The sequence below is a fragment of the Diprion similis genome, chromosome 13 (genome assembly GCF_021155765.1).
Source record: "Diprion similis isolate iyDipSimi1 chromosome 13, iyDipSimi1.1, whole genome shotgun sequence".
Classification (NCBI taxonomy): Eukaryota; Metazoa; Arthropoda; class Insecta; order Hymenoptera; family Diprionidae; genus Diprion; species Diprion similis.
Window position 1 is genome coordinate 4,351,492 of NC_060117.1, and position 14,317 is coordinate 4,365,808.

General features: G+C 34.7%; 1 protein-coding gene across 1 annotated transcript in view; it reads left to right on the plus strand.

Moving 5' to 3' along the window:
• Positions 1-697: 697 nt before the first annotated feature.
• The window catches only part of LOC124414079 (hemicentin-1), a 115,824-nt gene continuing 102,204 nt past the window's right edge, over positions 698-14,317 (plus strand). Inside the window, exon 1 of the mRNA XM_046894982.1 lies at positions 698-963. Coding sequence (XP_046750938.1) covers positions 870-963 — 94 coding nt within the window. The 5' untranslated portion in view covers positions 698-869. The remainder of the gene's footprint in view (positions 964-14,317) is intronic.

Below are 14,317 nucleotides of genomic sequence, written 5' to 3' on the forward strand. Positions count from 1 at the left end.
TCAGGAGGAGATTCCAAAGCTGAAAAAAAGGTTGGAAGGAAGAGGAAAACAGGGAGCGACGACTAAACTCGACTAAAACTCAGCCCGGAATGAGCGAGTCGCTTCGAGTCTTGGTCCCTGAGCTTTTTTGCGGCCAGTTTACAGTTCTCAAAAGTCCAGGTGATACACACGCGAAGTTTGTTAAAAGCCGGAAATCAGCTGTCAGTCTGATAGGAAGGAGGGAAAAAGACACGCGACGAAATCGAAACCGAATTTAACGATTTTTCTTTGGAAGGGATAAAAAGAGAAAAAAAAAAAAAAAAAAAAACAATTAACACACCTACGGTTGTGAATTTTGGCAAGACAACTTGAGCAGCTGATCATACGTTGGGAAATTGAAATTTATACAAAAGTTCGAAGTGAAATTTGTTGTACGATAATGTGAGATTCCATTTTATGGAATAATTCGTGGACATGGAATGTTTTTATTTTTTATTTTATTTTTTTCTTGCTGTCATCGGGAATTAACGATATTATATACCAAGTAAACGTTGCAGTATTCATCAGTATTTTCATTAGCGAAACAGTTTTAAGGATATATAATAGTGATAATGATAATAATTGTATTTAAATAGTAATTCATGACCAAAACTACTTCACAGTTCACACGTATAAATAAATAAATAAATAAATAAATAAATGAATAAATGAATGAATTAAATATACGAATTAATAAAGAAATAGAAAATATTTACGTTTACTTATTGAGGGTCGATAATAACTTGAACCAATTCCAATTTAACTGTACCTAACCTGATACGATTTAACGATTATAAAAGCCAGTTGGAAAACCACTTGACTTGAGTGGTTAAATTATAACTGCTGTTAAAATGTGTGGCTGTGCAGTGACGCTGATATTCGCGATTATCATTCTTAACGGAAACTACCTCGGGGCTGATGACTCCATTGAATTTCAAAACAAACGTAAGTCGTTCAACGATTTTTCTCTTTTCATTTATTCAGATCATAGCTTGATTGACGATTCGTAATTTGCGGCTGAAGAGGATGATTGAAAAGGCTGTGAGTAGCATTAAAAAAAATAAAAATAAAAAACGAATAAAAAAACTTTGAATATTGTACTCACAGCAAATTTCGAAAACATGGAACTTAATTGGAGCCTTTTCGATCCTTCTATTTTTTATATCATTCTTCTCAATTTGAAAGTACTAGCTTTTTTTTCTTAAATTTTTTCGACATGGTTGAAATTTTCTACAATTTTTCAAACCCAACATTTTCATGGACATAATTAAAAAATTTTTTAAAATCGTGTGGCAGATATAAAAATTTTCAAGCTCAGACCCGAAATGAGGAGATTTTTCCTTCTTACTGTTTACAAGCTTTGTCCCGAAAAAAAAAAACTTCAAAAAAATTTCAAAAATCCAGTATGACGTACGAAAATATTTCAGTACTAATTTTTCAATGTTTTGTAGGATTAAAAATTTTTATATCTGACACACGATTTTTCAGAACTTTTTGTCATATTTTTAAATTGTGTCGATGAATGATAAATGTGAGAAGAATGATATAAAAAATTGCGAGCCAAATCCGAGAGGTCGAAATGAGCTGGAACGCCCGATACACACTTTTAAATGCTTAAAAATGGGATTTTCAAATTACTGCGACCGTGTGACGCCGAGGCAGCGAATGAAAGGCACGATAACGCCATTATTTTACCAATTACGATTCACTTCCGCTTCGTCAATAGGCTCTCAAGTGGGAAGACGCTCGATTTGCATGAGAAACTGCAAGTGCACGAATCCTCCGAGTATAAACGTCAAAGAGATGCTAATTTCTGCCTACACTTGCCACCGCAGTTATGCGTGTTCTGTGTTATTTTACACCTGCGAGAATGTTTTTTACACACAACGATTAATTATACAAACTTATTTTCAAGCAGCGACACTTTTTATTTATTTATTTATTTTTTTTTTTTTTAAGGTATAACTTCTGAAATATTTATATTTAAAAATTATTAAAAAAAAAAAAAAATTCTTCGCCCAAGTTTTTTAATATTTTCACTCGATTTTATCCATTTTGCCTCTTATTTACTCTTCCTACAGTTCAATTTGCCATTCTACATTTTTATTTCGATCTAGCTTCATTTATTGAGTCATTTTTTCACGTCTCAGAGCGAAACTTGAAGTTTTTTTTACACCCCTTTACGTTTTGAACGATTCTCTATTAAATGACAAAAATTTACATCGCGATACCAGCAAATCTAAACGAATTTACACTTCATCTAAATGCAAAAAAAAAGTCAGATTTCAAGGGTATGAAATTTGTCAAGATTGCGTGAAATGATTACGTCAATTTTTTTTTTTTTACAGATTTTTTTTACATTTGTTACAAATTTTTCTTCTTTCACATTATTACTTTTACAATAAAATATATAGAAATAAAAAAACTTTTTCTCATATAATTTCCATAAGAAACTTTAACCACAAAATTATCTAAAAATCTAAAAAAATCATATAATTGTTTTCTAATTATTTAAAATTGATTTGGGGTTGGGGTGACAAAAATTCGTCAACACCCTAAACAAGGGACACCCTAGTGTACACGGGGTACATGATCCGGCTCTCTAAACGTGGTTAAAACTTTCAACACGCGGCTAGAAGTATACTCGTATAATTCCTAGACCCGCAAAACGGTAACCAACCGGGCTAGTAAACACTGAAAGCGAATAGTCACTGGCTAGTTCAGTGTTCTCTGATTGTGAGAGCCGTAAGCCGTAAGTCCGGAATTAACCATCGGCATAGTTACCGAGTTAGTCGATCTAATTGCAAGCGAAGAGAGATAAGTTGAGTCACGTGCCTCGAAAAGTCCGGCGCGAATCGCTAACGAGACTAAAAGAATTAAGAAGAAAAAGAAAAAAAAATATCGTAGAAGCGGACTTCGATTTAATTAATGATTGTAATCAGTTTTATAATCTCCTTACCAAGTACTCAGAGAAGAATTAATCATCTCATCGAGCTTTCCGAGAAATTTACGTTGATCTTAACGATCGCGAAGAATTGTTACGTACGTTATCATCTTAATGCTTGTCGAGTAAATAAACAATTGTGGAAACGAAGCTTCAGAGTAATTGGGCTAATCTATGATCATGCTTCTGAGAAATGTGTATACGAGTAGTTTTTTTCTTCTCTCGTGGATCGAGGTTAAGGGGGTATTCTGGTCTAGAAATTTGAAAAAAACGATTTTTTTTTTTCCGTATTTTTAAAGTTTAGACGCTTAAGAATATGCCCTTGAATGGATTTTTCAAAATTTGAATTATTTTCGGAGATACAGCGGATTTACAGACGTAACGAAGTTAGAATTGATCGCTCTGAACTGCGAGCTTCTGCTGCTTCAAAAGAAGGCAGAACAGCTCGGTTAGCAGAAAGAACTTCGCAAGACATTGCTTATAAAAAAGAAGAAGGCCCAATGTATGGATCTGGGATCGCCGATTAATCCAAAGTGAGTATTAAATATTATTATATGAGTTATTCTACTGGAATTGTTTCTCAAACTCCAAACGCGTTTTTCTCAAAACTACTTTTTTCGAGGTGGTTGTCATGATATCTCAAGTTCTACCTTACCGATTCCTTTGAAATTTGACGAAAATCTTTTTTATATATCTCTCTATCGCTCCTGCCCTGAATTTCGGAAAATTTTAATTTTAAGTATTTTTTAAAAATTCGAAAAGGTCAAAAAAAGGGGGTAAAAAAATGTTTTTTTTTATGTCGACGCCATTTCGTGAATTTTTTTTTTCTTTCCTTTGGCAAAGGTCAATCCGATAGCGACATCTTTACTAATGAAGAATTTTTCTAATTTGTTTGTTTTAGATCACTACAAGGGTTGGAATCATGTCAACCAAGGAGCACCGTTTTTTTTTGTAGCCCCCACTTCACCGGCCTGTAATTCGACAATTTTTACATTTTTTTTTTTTATATTCTTCAAATATCAATAAAGAATCATATAAAAAAATGGATGGTGAAAACGTTATACATTTTTTTTATCCGAGTTTGAAAAATGCTTAAAATTTAGGCTTCTAGACCAGAATACACCATAAATTGCCCCAAATTTTTTGAGATATCAAAAATTTTAAGGTGCCCACTTTGCCCCACCCTTCACTACATTTGACAATTTAATAAGTAGCGAGAGTCAGTAGAATACGAACGCAGTTGTAGCTCGGCAGGCCCTAATTCTGCATATAAGGTTATAATATAATGACTTCTGGGGGTTCGCACGATTTGTCATTTCTTATTTGGCCCTCGATTTATCTCGGCGAAAAAGCTTGGCGAGATTAACTGCCCGGCTAACTTTGGTAGTGAGATTCCCCCTGTCTCACGGTAAAATATGATTCCTGCTTAGGATGAAGGGCGCAGAGGGTGAGAGGGAGAGGGAGGGGGAGGAGGAGGAAAGTTTTTTCTCGCTTTATTCTTTCTTTCTTCCTTTCGCTGCTGGAAGGCATGCGATGCCCGTCCCGCAACAAGTTAGAGATCCTTCAACCCGTTTTTGAAGCCTTCGCTCACACACTCACCGTGCAGAATATATATTCACACGATAATCGGTTATCAGAATTACAAATTACACCTCGCCTAAGCGGAGCGGAAAAAAAAAAAAAAAAAAAAAAAAAAAAAAAAGTTCAAAAGAACGGAATAAAAACTAGCCTCGTGGAAGAAAAGGGAAAGTTTCATTTTTTTGCAACAGGAAAAAATTCTCAGGTTGATACTTTCAACACTCTCTTCTGTAGGTAACTAAATTTTGTACTCTCGTCAGTTTTTTTTTTTTTTTTTTTTTTTTTTTTACAATTCATTTTACGCAAATTTTATTCCAATTACGCTTTTTTTTTTTTTCTATTCATTGATACACGATTTCGAAATTATTTAAGAATTCATTTAAATAGAAAAAAGAAATCAGAAAAAATTTTTACGAAATTTAAATCGAACAAGACAGATTTTGAAGCAGATTTTTTTTTTTTTAATTAAAATTAATCGAGAATTATATCCAGCCAGTTATAATCAGTTTGTGGAAAATTATTTGACCACAATTTTATAACTATAAGTAGCAAACAATTGAAAAAAAAAATGCCACATTACCATCAAATTTTTGCACGAATGAATCAAGACGTTGTTTCAGGAATAAACTTTTACATAATCTTCATTCCGTGATTCAAAAACTTTCTAATCCGAAGTTATTGAAGTGTGAAATTGTTTTTTTTTTTTTTTTTTGCCAGTCGATTAAATCTATAACGTGCAAAAGTCATTTCAAGTCAGAATTCGGTAAAGCATGATTTTTCCGAGTCTGAAATCGAAGAAGAAAAAAAAAAAAAAAGCCGAAGGGTTTAAAGCGGTGCTGCCAACTTGAAAAAAAAAAATGAAAAAAAAATGAAAAAAAAAAAAAAAAATTCTAGCATCTCGTTTCAAAGCCAGGACACGCGTAAGAATGAAAATCGCGTTCAATACCGAGCGAGTAGTTATCGAAGGGATGAAAGAGACCCGAAAACTAATTCTAAGGACGAACTAGAATAGACCAGGGGGTCGGAGAGCCTTGAAAACGTTAATGCGTCAAATTTAATTGGCTGTAAGTTGTAAACGTGAGCGACGGAAGTCGAGCTAAGATTCCTGAACCCCTTGATGATCGCGATCGAGGCCGAGCCGAAGCAAGCGCCGGCACCAGAGAGGCGCCTTCCACGCGAGCCAGGTCTTCGAAGTATTCGTCATAATATTTTTAGAAGCCCCGGTGAAACAAATAAGCCGTAGAATCCCGGCCTAAGCCTATCCCTTCCAAACCGTAAAACACGCGACAAAGTGTGTGTAAAAGCAGGAACAGAGAGAGAGAGAGAAACGTGTCGCCAAGAATCTACCGGAATGTCACGATCTTCGCTGAAAACTCTCAAGAGTATTTAAAGCAAGTCAATTCAAACTGTGCGAAGTTTATCTTCAAGTTTTTAATTTTTTAATTTCTTTTTTTGCAGTTCTTTGCACATCGTTTGCAAATTTTTGCAGAGTCAGAATTTTCATTAGCAATAAGCATGAAAATTATGATATTTTTTGAAAAATTATTTTTAAGGGTGAATAACAGCGATTTGGCCAAATCTGGCAATTGGTTGTGAAATTGAGAGGTAGACAGGCTGAGTTGACAATTGTCTGAAATTGGCGTCCCAAGTTTTGAATTTTTCGAATTTTTTTTTTTGCAATCGTTTACACTTGTTTGCCAATTCAAGAGCATTTTCATTTGGGTGCTTGTGCAAATAAAAATTCTGATTGTGTAAACAAGTGCAAGCGATGTGCAAACGATTGCAGAAAAGAAGTTTCCAAAATTCGAAAATTGGAAGACAAAAACTCTTCGATAATTAAAGAGTAGAATTAAAAGAGGGTGTAAATTAAAAAAAGTCACTTGTGGCCTTTTTCCATTTTCCTCTTTAATTATCCTGAAGCTAAAATAGTAAACAATCCTGAGCCATGTCACATGTTATAATTTATTATACCCACGCGCGGTAAAAACATAAAATAAAGAAAAGAATAGAGGGAATAAAAGTAATAAAAAATAGATAAGCAAACCTATGATTAAACTTCCGTTTCACCTGACACGCGTTGTTGTTTTTCTCACAGTTTACAAAATTATCGTCCCAGAATCTTGCACTGCATATTTGATTAGCAAAAGGCGATCTACAGATAATCCGTTTCGAAGCTCGGGTGTAGCTATGCAAAATATGTGTAAATAACTATAAATACGCGCATACATAAGGCATTCCATGCGTAGTTAACGTGATTCCGATCCTTGAATTCTCTGACTTTTTTTTTCTTTTCAATATTGTTTTAATCAAATTAAATTATTTATAAATCTAAATTAAAGAACACATTAACCGACAAAATATGAAAATTCTTAACCTCAATTTGATACGGAATGAACTGACTTTACCTTTTAATTTTCTCCAAAAGTTTCTTCAAAAGAAGATGCGAGAAAACAGGAATGAAATTTTATTCCGATCCAGGTCAGAGCTTAGAAATTCTGATCAGACAATTTTTCAAACTAATTTCATATTTTTTAATCAAGTCGTTGAATACCTTCATTTTCAAAAACAGTAGACTGTTGAAACCCATTCGATGAATTTCGTAAAAGAAACCACGAGCCCTCGAGAGTCGAAAGAATGATATAAAAAAATCGCGAGCTGAATCAGAAGTCAGGATCAGACCCAGAGACAGAGTTGGCACGGAATGCCCCATATATATACATATCCACACTCACCTGTAAATATGTACACATTTCTCGCGGTTTTCACCGCACTATAGGTTGTCCTTTTTTCTTCTACGGGGATGAATATTTAAATGTTTACCACGAAGCCGGTCGAAGGGTGGAGGAGGGAGGATGAGGGTTGGCAGCCCTGGGGGTATATCGCCGCGCATTGCAGGTGATGCAGATACACGGCTGGCGGTCCCTGCAGAACGGACAGGCAAATCATGGCGCGGATAGAAATTCGCGGATCTGCATCACAATTCCACAATCAGCATTACCGCCTCCCTCCCTCTCTCCCTTCTACCCTCCAACCCTTCGTGTCACGCATTCGTTTCCTCTGCCCACCGACTCTGAACGACGCGACACGTCCTCGACACGTAGTGATAATTGTGGCTTTCGGGGGTCGTGATCGGTGTTCGCTGCTCCTGCGGTCAACCCCCATCCCTTACGCACCCCCGATGATCTCCATGCACCCCGGAAGCCCTCGTCATCCACATGCGAGCCGATACCGAGATGGAAATTGTAACATCCTTGAATCTCTATCGCTGGGTGAATATCTCGGAAAATGTACCGGGTGATGAGAGGTTTTTAGAAAATTTTTGAAATTTTATTTTTCTTATTTTTTGGTACTTTTTATCACCTTCTGTGATGTAAGGGCGTCAATATTTCGAAATTTCAAACATGCGAAACGTTGGAATATACCTCAAGGGATGAGAATTCGAGGAGGGTTGAGTGGACGGTGTTTCAAATATAAGAACAGTCATTTCGCGGATTATTTAGTTAACTATAAATTGCTCGGGCGTAAAAAACCTCACTGAGTAGAGGGAAAAGCCCGAGCATAGCAAGCCAGACGGTAAAAACAAGTTCATTGAACAGAAAACGCATATGAATACAGAATACATCAAGGTGAGGACCATCTGAGGTTGATCTTAATTTCTAGATCAATTATCGCTACCAAATAGAGCTTTATTACTTTGGTCTAATTAACGTGGGAGGGATGGCCTCCATACTAAGGGAAACAATACTTTGAACAATCTGTATAGTATTGTGGAAAGTACACCACGCCTAAGCCTGCAACCCGGGCCCAACGTTTTGGAGCCTCCATCATGTTGCAGGATGTGGACCAGGGTCTTTCAAAAAAAGACGATTTTTTTTTTATTTTTTGTTATGGTGTCCAAAAATTGATAGTATACCTAAAACCAAAAATTTTATTTAATTAGTAAGAGCTCATATTGGCACCAAAATTTTTGGTCTTAGGTATACTATCAATTTTTGGACACCATAAGGAAAAAATCAAAAAAAAATCGTCTTTTTTTTAAACACCCTAATGTGGACACAAGGTCGCATTAAGGGTGTACCCCGGAAGTGATCCTGGGATCACCTCCTGCGAGCACATCATGTGATTCGTCCAGGTGATGACCCTTGACTAGCTTGATGAGAATCGAGCCCTATATTGTTCTAATACAGCCTGACACATGGAATACCATAATAGAGGGAGATCCGATATACGGAGAGCTGACCGAGTGTACCGCGGATTATGAAACACGCGATAAGACGCGCTCGTCCGCACTCGATCACTGCCGAAACTGATCTGCCGAAATTCGCGCGCTTGCGGTTATCGGGGCGTCAAGCGGCACCCGCCTGCCCCCTGGTGGTTAGCACTGAAACTATATTCTAACTAGGCACTGTGGGTTCAAATTACACGTTCGCCAAAGGCGTGAACAATGCGAGAATAAAATAACGAAAGATGAATTGTTCGAAATGTTGATTTTTGAAAGTGTTACTAATTGGTAGTCATTCTAATCGGTGATACTTTAAAAAATCAAGAAATTAGTAATTATTCTAATCAGTGACACTGTCAAAAATTAAGATTTCGAACAATTCATCTTTCGTTATTATATTTTCGCGTATTTGAAATTTCGAAATTTAAAAAATCGTTCATTCTTTTATAGACGTGACTAATTTTTATCATCTGAGAACATGAATTCACTGTCAAGATTCTGTCAATTCAGCTGGTCTAGGTCGTGAAATCAAATAAAATAAACAGAACACTTGACTGCTGACTGAGGATATAAAGTGGTTAAAATAAATAAACATCCTACGTACTTAATTCCACTACATAAAATTGGTCGAACGATTTTTGTAACGATCTGTTGATGAGTTTTGATGACTCGGAATCTATATTTAGGTTTTTGAAAAAATGTAACCCTCATTTAAAAATCTCAACATCAGATTTAAAAATCATCATTTGTTAAAAAACATTCAGACGTCGGGATTAATTTCTTTTTCAAATTTTACGATGACGAAAAAGTTTTCAAAAAACAGCTTTATACACTGAGCTGTTAAAAATTGGATATTAATTTGTGAAAAATTTTGTCGTCGAATAGCTGGACGATTTTCATAATTAACTTGTGAGTTCGACTGAGGCGAATCATGCTTGGTTTGGAAATTGAAACTTTGTTCTCGAAATTCAACAATCTCGATCCAAAATTCTTTTCCCTGCAGAAAATTTGATCGCAGAATTAATTATTCAAAAAGTACACTTCCAAGATAAACACCGAAAATCAAAATCGGATTTTTTCACTTTCAGTCCTTCTGATTTATGCTCGTTAATTTTTTGCTAGACTAAATTAGTTGTTCAACATTTCCGCGGGTAAAACGCTGCGGAGTAATTTTCCGGCCTTGATTGTTCCCCGTTATTTTAACGTCGCCCTGATACCTTACGGTACTCAAGAACTCCTGACGTTCTAAATAATATATTTGTCCAGTTAAATTGAAACTCAAATGTTCGCTCCGGCGAGCCGGAAACTTTTCACCTGCCATGATTATCCTACAGCATACAGCCCAAGAAGTAATTCTAACTTTTATAATTGAGTTATCAGCCCCCGTAAAATCGTTCCGACATTTACTCTGTCTGCGGCCATATTCACCCCGCATTAGAACTTGAAATTGGAATTGAAATATCTTTGATATTTCAATTTTTCAATTCTAATTACTTGCGTGGTGAAAAGCGGTGAAAAAATTTCAAATCTCTTTTTAATTTCCGTCAAAATCACTCAATGAATCCTAAAATATTACTCGATTATACTTTCACCTTTCCTTTTCATCATACAATGTAATTTGTATTCTCGTTTCATTCCTCCAACTACAAAATACAAATCTTAATTCCGTTTTGATGTATCTTTGATCAAAATTAATCGCAAATTTAATTTTCAACATATTTTATTTCCGATCACCACCCAACGTGTGAAGATGATTTCTTATTTCATTTCCGTCTAATCGCAAAATATTATTTAACTTGTATGGTATTTTTGCCAATTACAAAATGCAAATATAATTTGGATTTCATATGTGTTCAATCACAGATGCAATTTTTTCAATTTTTCTCAACTACCGCCCATCGTAAGAAAAATAATTTTTATCTTATTTTGTTCTAATTTCAAAATAGAGTTCCATTTGTATTTCAGTTTTTCCCATTACAAAATACAAATATAATTTGGTTTTCATGTATTTCAAATTACGAGATACGAATATAATTTGTGTTCAATTGTCCTCTTGACTACAAATTACACATATTTGTAATTTGTAATTTGTAATTTGTAATTTGTAATTTGTAATTTGTAATTTGTAATTTGTAATTTGTAATTTGTAATTTGTAATTTGATTACAAATAATCACAAATGTGACTTTTTTTGTATTTTTTCAACAATTTTTATTCCATCGCTGTCTAATTTCAAAATACAATGTAAATTGTATTTAATTGTTTCCAACTACAAATCACAAATATAATTCAGTTTTCATACCTCAACAATTACGAACTACCAATACAATTTGTGTTGAACTGTTTCATCAAGTAAAAATGACACATATTTGTAATTTTGTAAATTACTGATTTCTGTTCCAAATAAGCAATAGATTCAGTTCAAGAAGAGGAAATAATCGATAAAGAAGGTGTCAAATATTGTCTAAAAAATTTTCAGTACACGTTACGTGGATTTATATTATTCTTCCGTTGAATTCGAAGGTTGGCTGCAGTCTCTGTAACCAGCTGTTACGCAGCGATTTTGGTTTGTAGTTCAAACAGCACTAATAATTAGCGAGTTCTGGAGTAAATCCGCGCTACGCAGTGTATAATATGGATATCCATAGTCAAGTCCTAGCTGCTGCTGCTGCTGCTGCTGCATGCCGGGATTTTGATTACCTCGTTACCTAACAGCCTTGTAATATTATAGGTATATACCTACATACCTGCTACCCATAACAGACATTTCAGTTCTTTGATTTATGCACGGATACTGGTGGTTATTCTAACGACTCTGACGCCCGGTTCCGTTGCCAACTTGTGCACTTTCAACGTCGTTTGAACGCCACCAAAGATAGGGAGAGAGAGAAATTAGACAAAGAGAAAGAAAGAGAGAGAGAGAGAGAGAGAGAGAGAGATTATTCATTCAATTTTGGGGTCAATGCCCCCCCCCCCCAAGGACCAACAGCAACATACTAATCACAAAAGTGTTAACAAATTGAAAATAATAACAAATCTTCACCAGAATAACAAAGTTGAAGTGAAATAGAAGAGAATAGAGAGAAAGTGAGAGAGAGAACAAGTAACACGTTGAGTTTTGCATAACATGTAAAAGAAAATTGAAAATTTGATATTTTGACATTTTTTTTTTATTTTTTATTTTTTTTAGAATTGTCAATGAATTTCTTTTGTACCTTATGAATATGTTGGGTATAACAATTTTAAGATATTGAATAAATCTCGAATTTCTTTTCGTTTGAAATAGTCAATTCTTCTGATCTTCATATTTGTCACCTTTTCTGGAATATCGTTTTTGATTAAAAAATTGAAGAAAAATCGAAAACATCTTTTAGTCTTGTCAGCGTTTCTTAAGATTTTTGGTATTTTTTTTTTTTTGTTTTTATTATACAATATATTTTGGAAAGTCTCAATTTTTCATAGTCTCAATTCAAAACGTTTTGGAATAATTTTTTTTTTTTTCTCAGAAAATCTAAGACAATAAAACGTTTTTACAACTGTCAATAATCTCAATAATTCCAAAATTATAATGGCAAACTACTACGGTTATGTTGATTTCATACTTTTCACTACTTTGTAACGAAATTCCCAAAATCGAATTGACCGATTTCCGTGATTTGAATTGCAGATCCTTTGTTCAGTCTCCAACAGTACTTAATACTAGTCTTTACTCAACTTATGAACTTATATTTAGCATTTTTTGGGATCAGATTTTCCCAATCTTCAATTTTGAAAAGTTGACAAATAATAATAATAATCAGCATATTTTATAACGTATGGAAATTGTAATATTCTTGAATAATATTTTCCTTTCAAAATTTCACACAACTCTGTTCCGGTGTTATCGAAACGTTGAATCTGGCAATTGAAATTTCTTATCCGCGATAAAGATTTTCCTTCTTTTCACCAACGAACGCGTTTCAAAAAGTGCTGGAAAAAAAGTTTAAGAAAAAAAAAAAAAAGTCTGCAGACTTTTAGGAATTGAGAAAAAGGAAGCCGAGTACGTAGAAGAGAAAAGAAATGAAATAAAATAAATAAGAAAATAAATAAATAAAAGAGGGTTTCGGAACGGCGGGAGGCGAGACAAATCATCGATAAAATTACCATACAAAACGGTCAACCATCCCGTCGTATTCCCGCACCCTTGGGCTCCATCCCCCTCACAGTAGGGAGCCGTAGGTATACAGTAAGAAAGGGGGGAACCGGCGATGACAGAGAGAAATCCGGAGAAAGGAGGAGAAAGGCGGATGCGCGACGAGGAATGAAAAACGAATAAAAGTATTGTAAGGATGAAAACAGAAATAATAGTAGAAAGAAAAAAAAAAAAAAAATTTCAAATAAGAATATTAAAAAGAGAAGAAAAAGAAAAAAAAAACTAGAACCCAACGAGAGGGTAAAAAAAATCGGCGCCCGAGGGGATGAAAAATGCGGTGAAATAAACTAGAAGACAAGAAATGAAAGAGTCGCGATGCAGGGGGAAAGGAAGGAGGGGGGAGGGGATGGAGAAAATTGACGATTAATCTAAAGATTACATTATCTTATCTATCTCTATCTCTATCTTGACCTCTATCTTCATCTCTTGTTCTTTTTTTCTATGCAAGTATAAATCTCCCGCAACGTTTCTCTCTGTCTGTCCATATATTGTTCGCTTGTAAGTCCAAAATTATCGAAGAAATTTTAATCCTTTTTTTTTGTGTACAGCTACAAGGTTTAGCTAAATTTTAGGCCATATTATGCTACAACCAGATCGCGAGAGTCTTTGAAATGATAACGATATTTGTAAGGCGAGTCGGAACGGGATGACACACTTGTGGGTGCTTGAAGGTTAGGTTAGGTTATGTTAGGTTAGAATAGAAAATGTTAGGTTAGAATAGAAAATGTTAGGTTAGAATAGAAAATGTTAGGTTAGGTTAGATTATGCTAGGTTAGGTTAGATTAGGACAGGTTAGGTTAGATTATGTTGGGTTATGTTAGGTTAGGTTAGCCTTCAATGTCGCATTGTCTAATAGTTTGTAAAAAAATTCTTGACGTAGAAGTTGATGGACAAAATGATTTTTGGATATGAAGATCGATGATAATGAGCCCCAAAATAGTTCAATGGACCGAAAAAATTTTAGTGGATCTAGTGGAAAATTTTTTTTTCTAACCGTGTGTTAACGTTTCGACCCGAGTGGGGTTTATTCTCAGAACGTAATTTAGTGAAATATTCATGTATCGCAATCAGAAAGAATGAAAAACGTATTTATATATATGTTTATACAAGATTCACAATATTCACGTAGAAGAACTGGATTCATAACATATTTACAACAGGAACCTCAAAGTTATTATCAGTATCACTGTTAACAAAAACGTCTGGATAGTTTTTTTTTTTTTTTGTTTTTTTTTTTTCAAATAGTCTTGTCAGAAAGAGCGTTTGAAAATATTAATAATGAGTATCACAAGTATATATGCAGCGAGACGAGGGTCTCTCTCAGCATCCCGATGAAAAGGAAAAGGAGAAGGATATTCCACGTG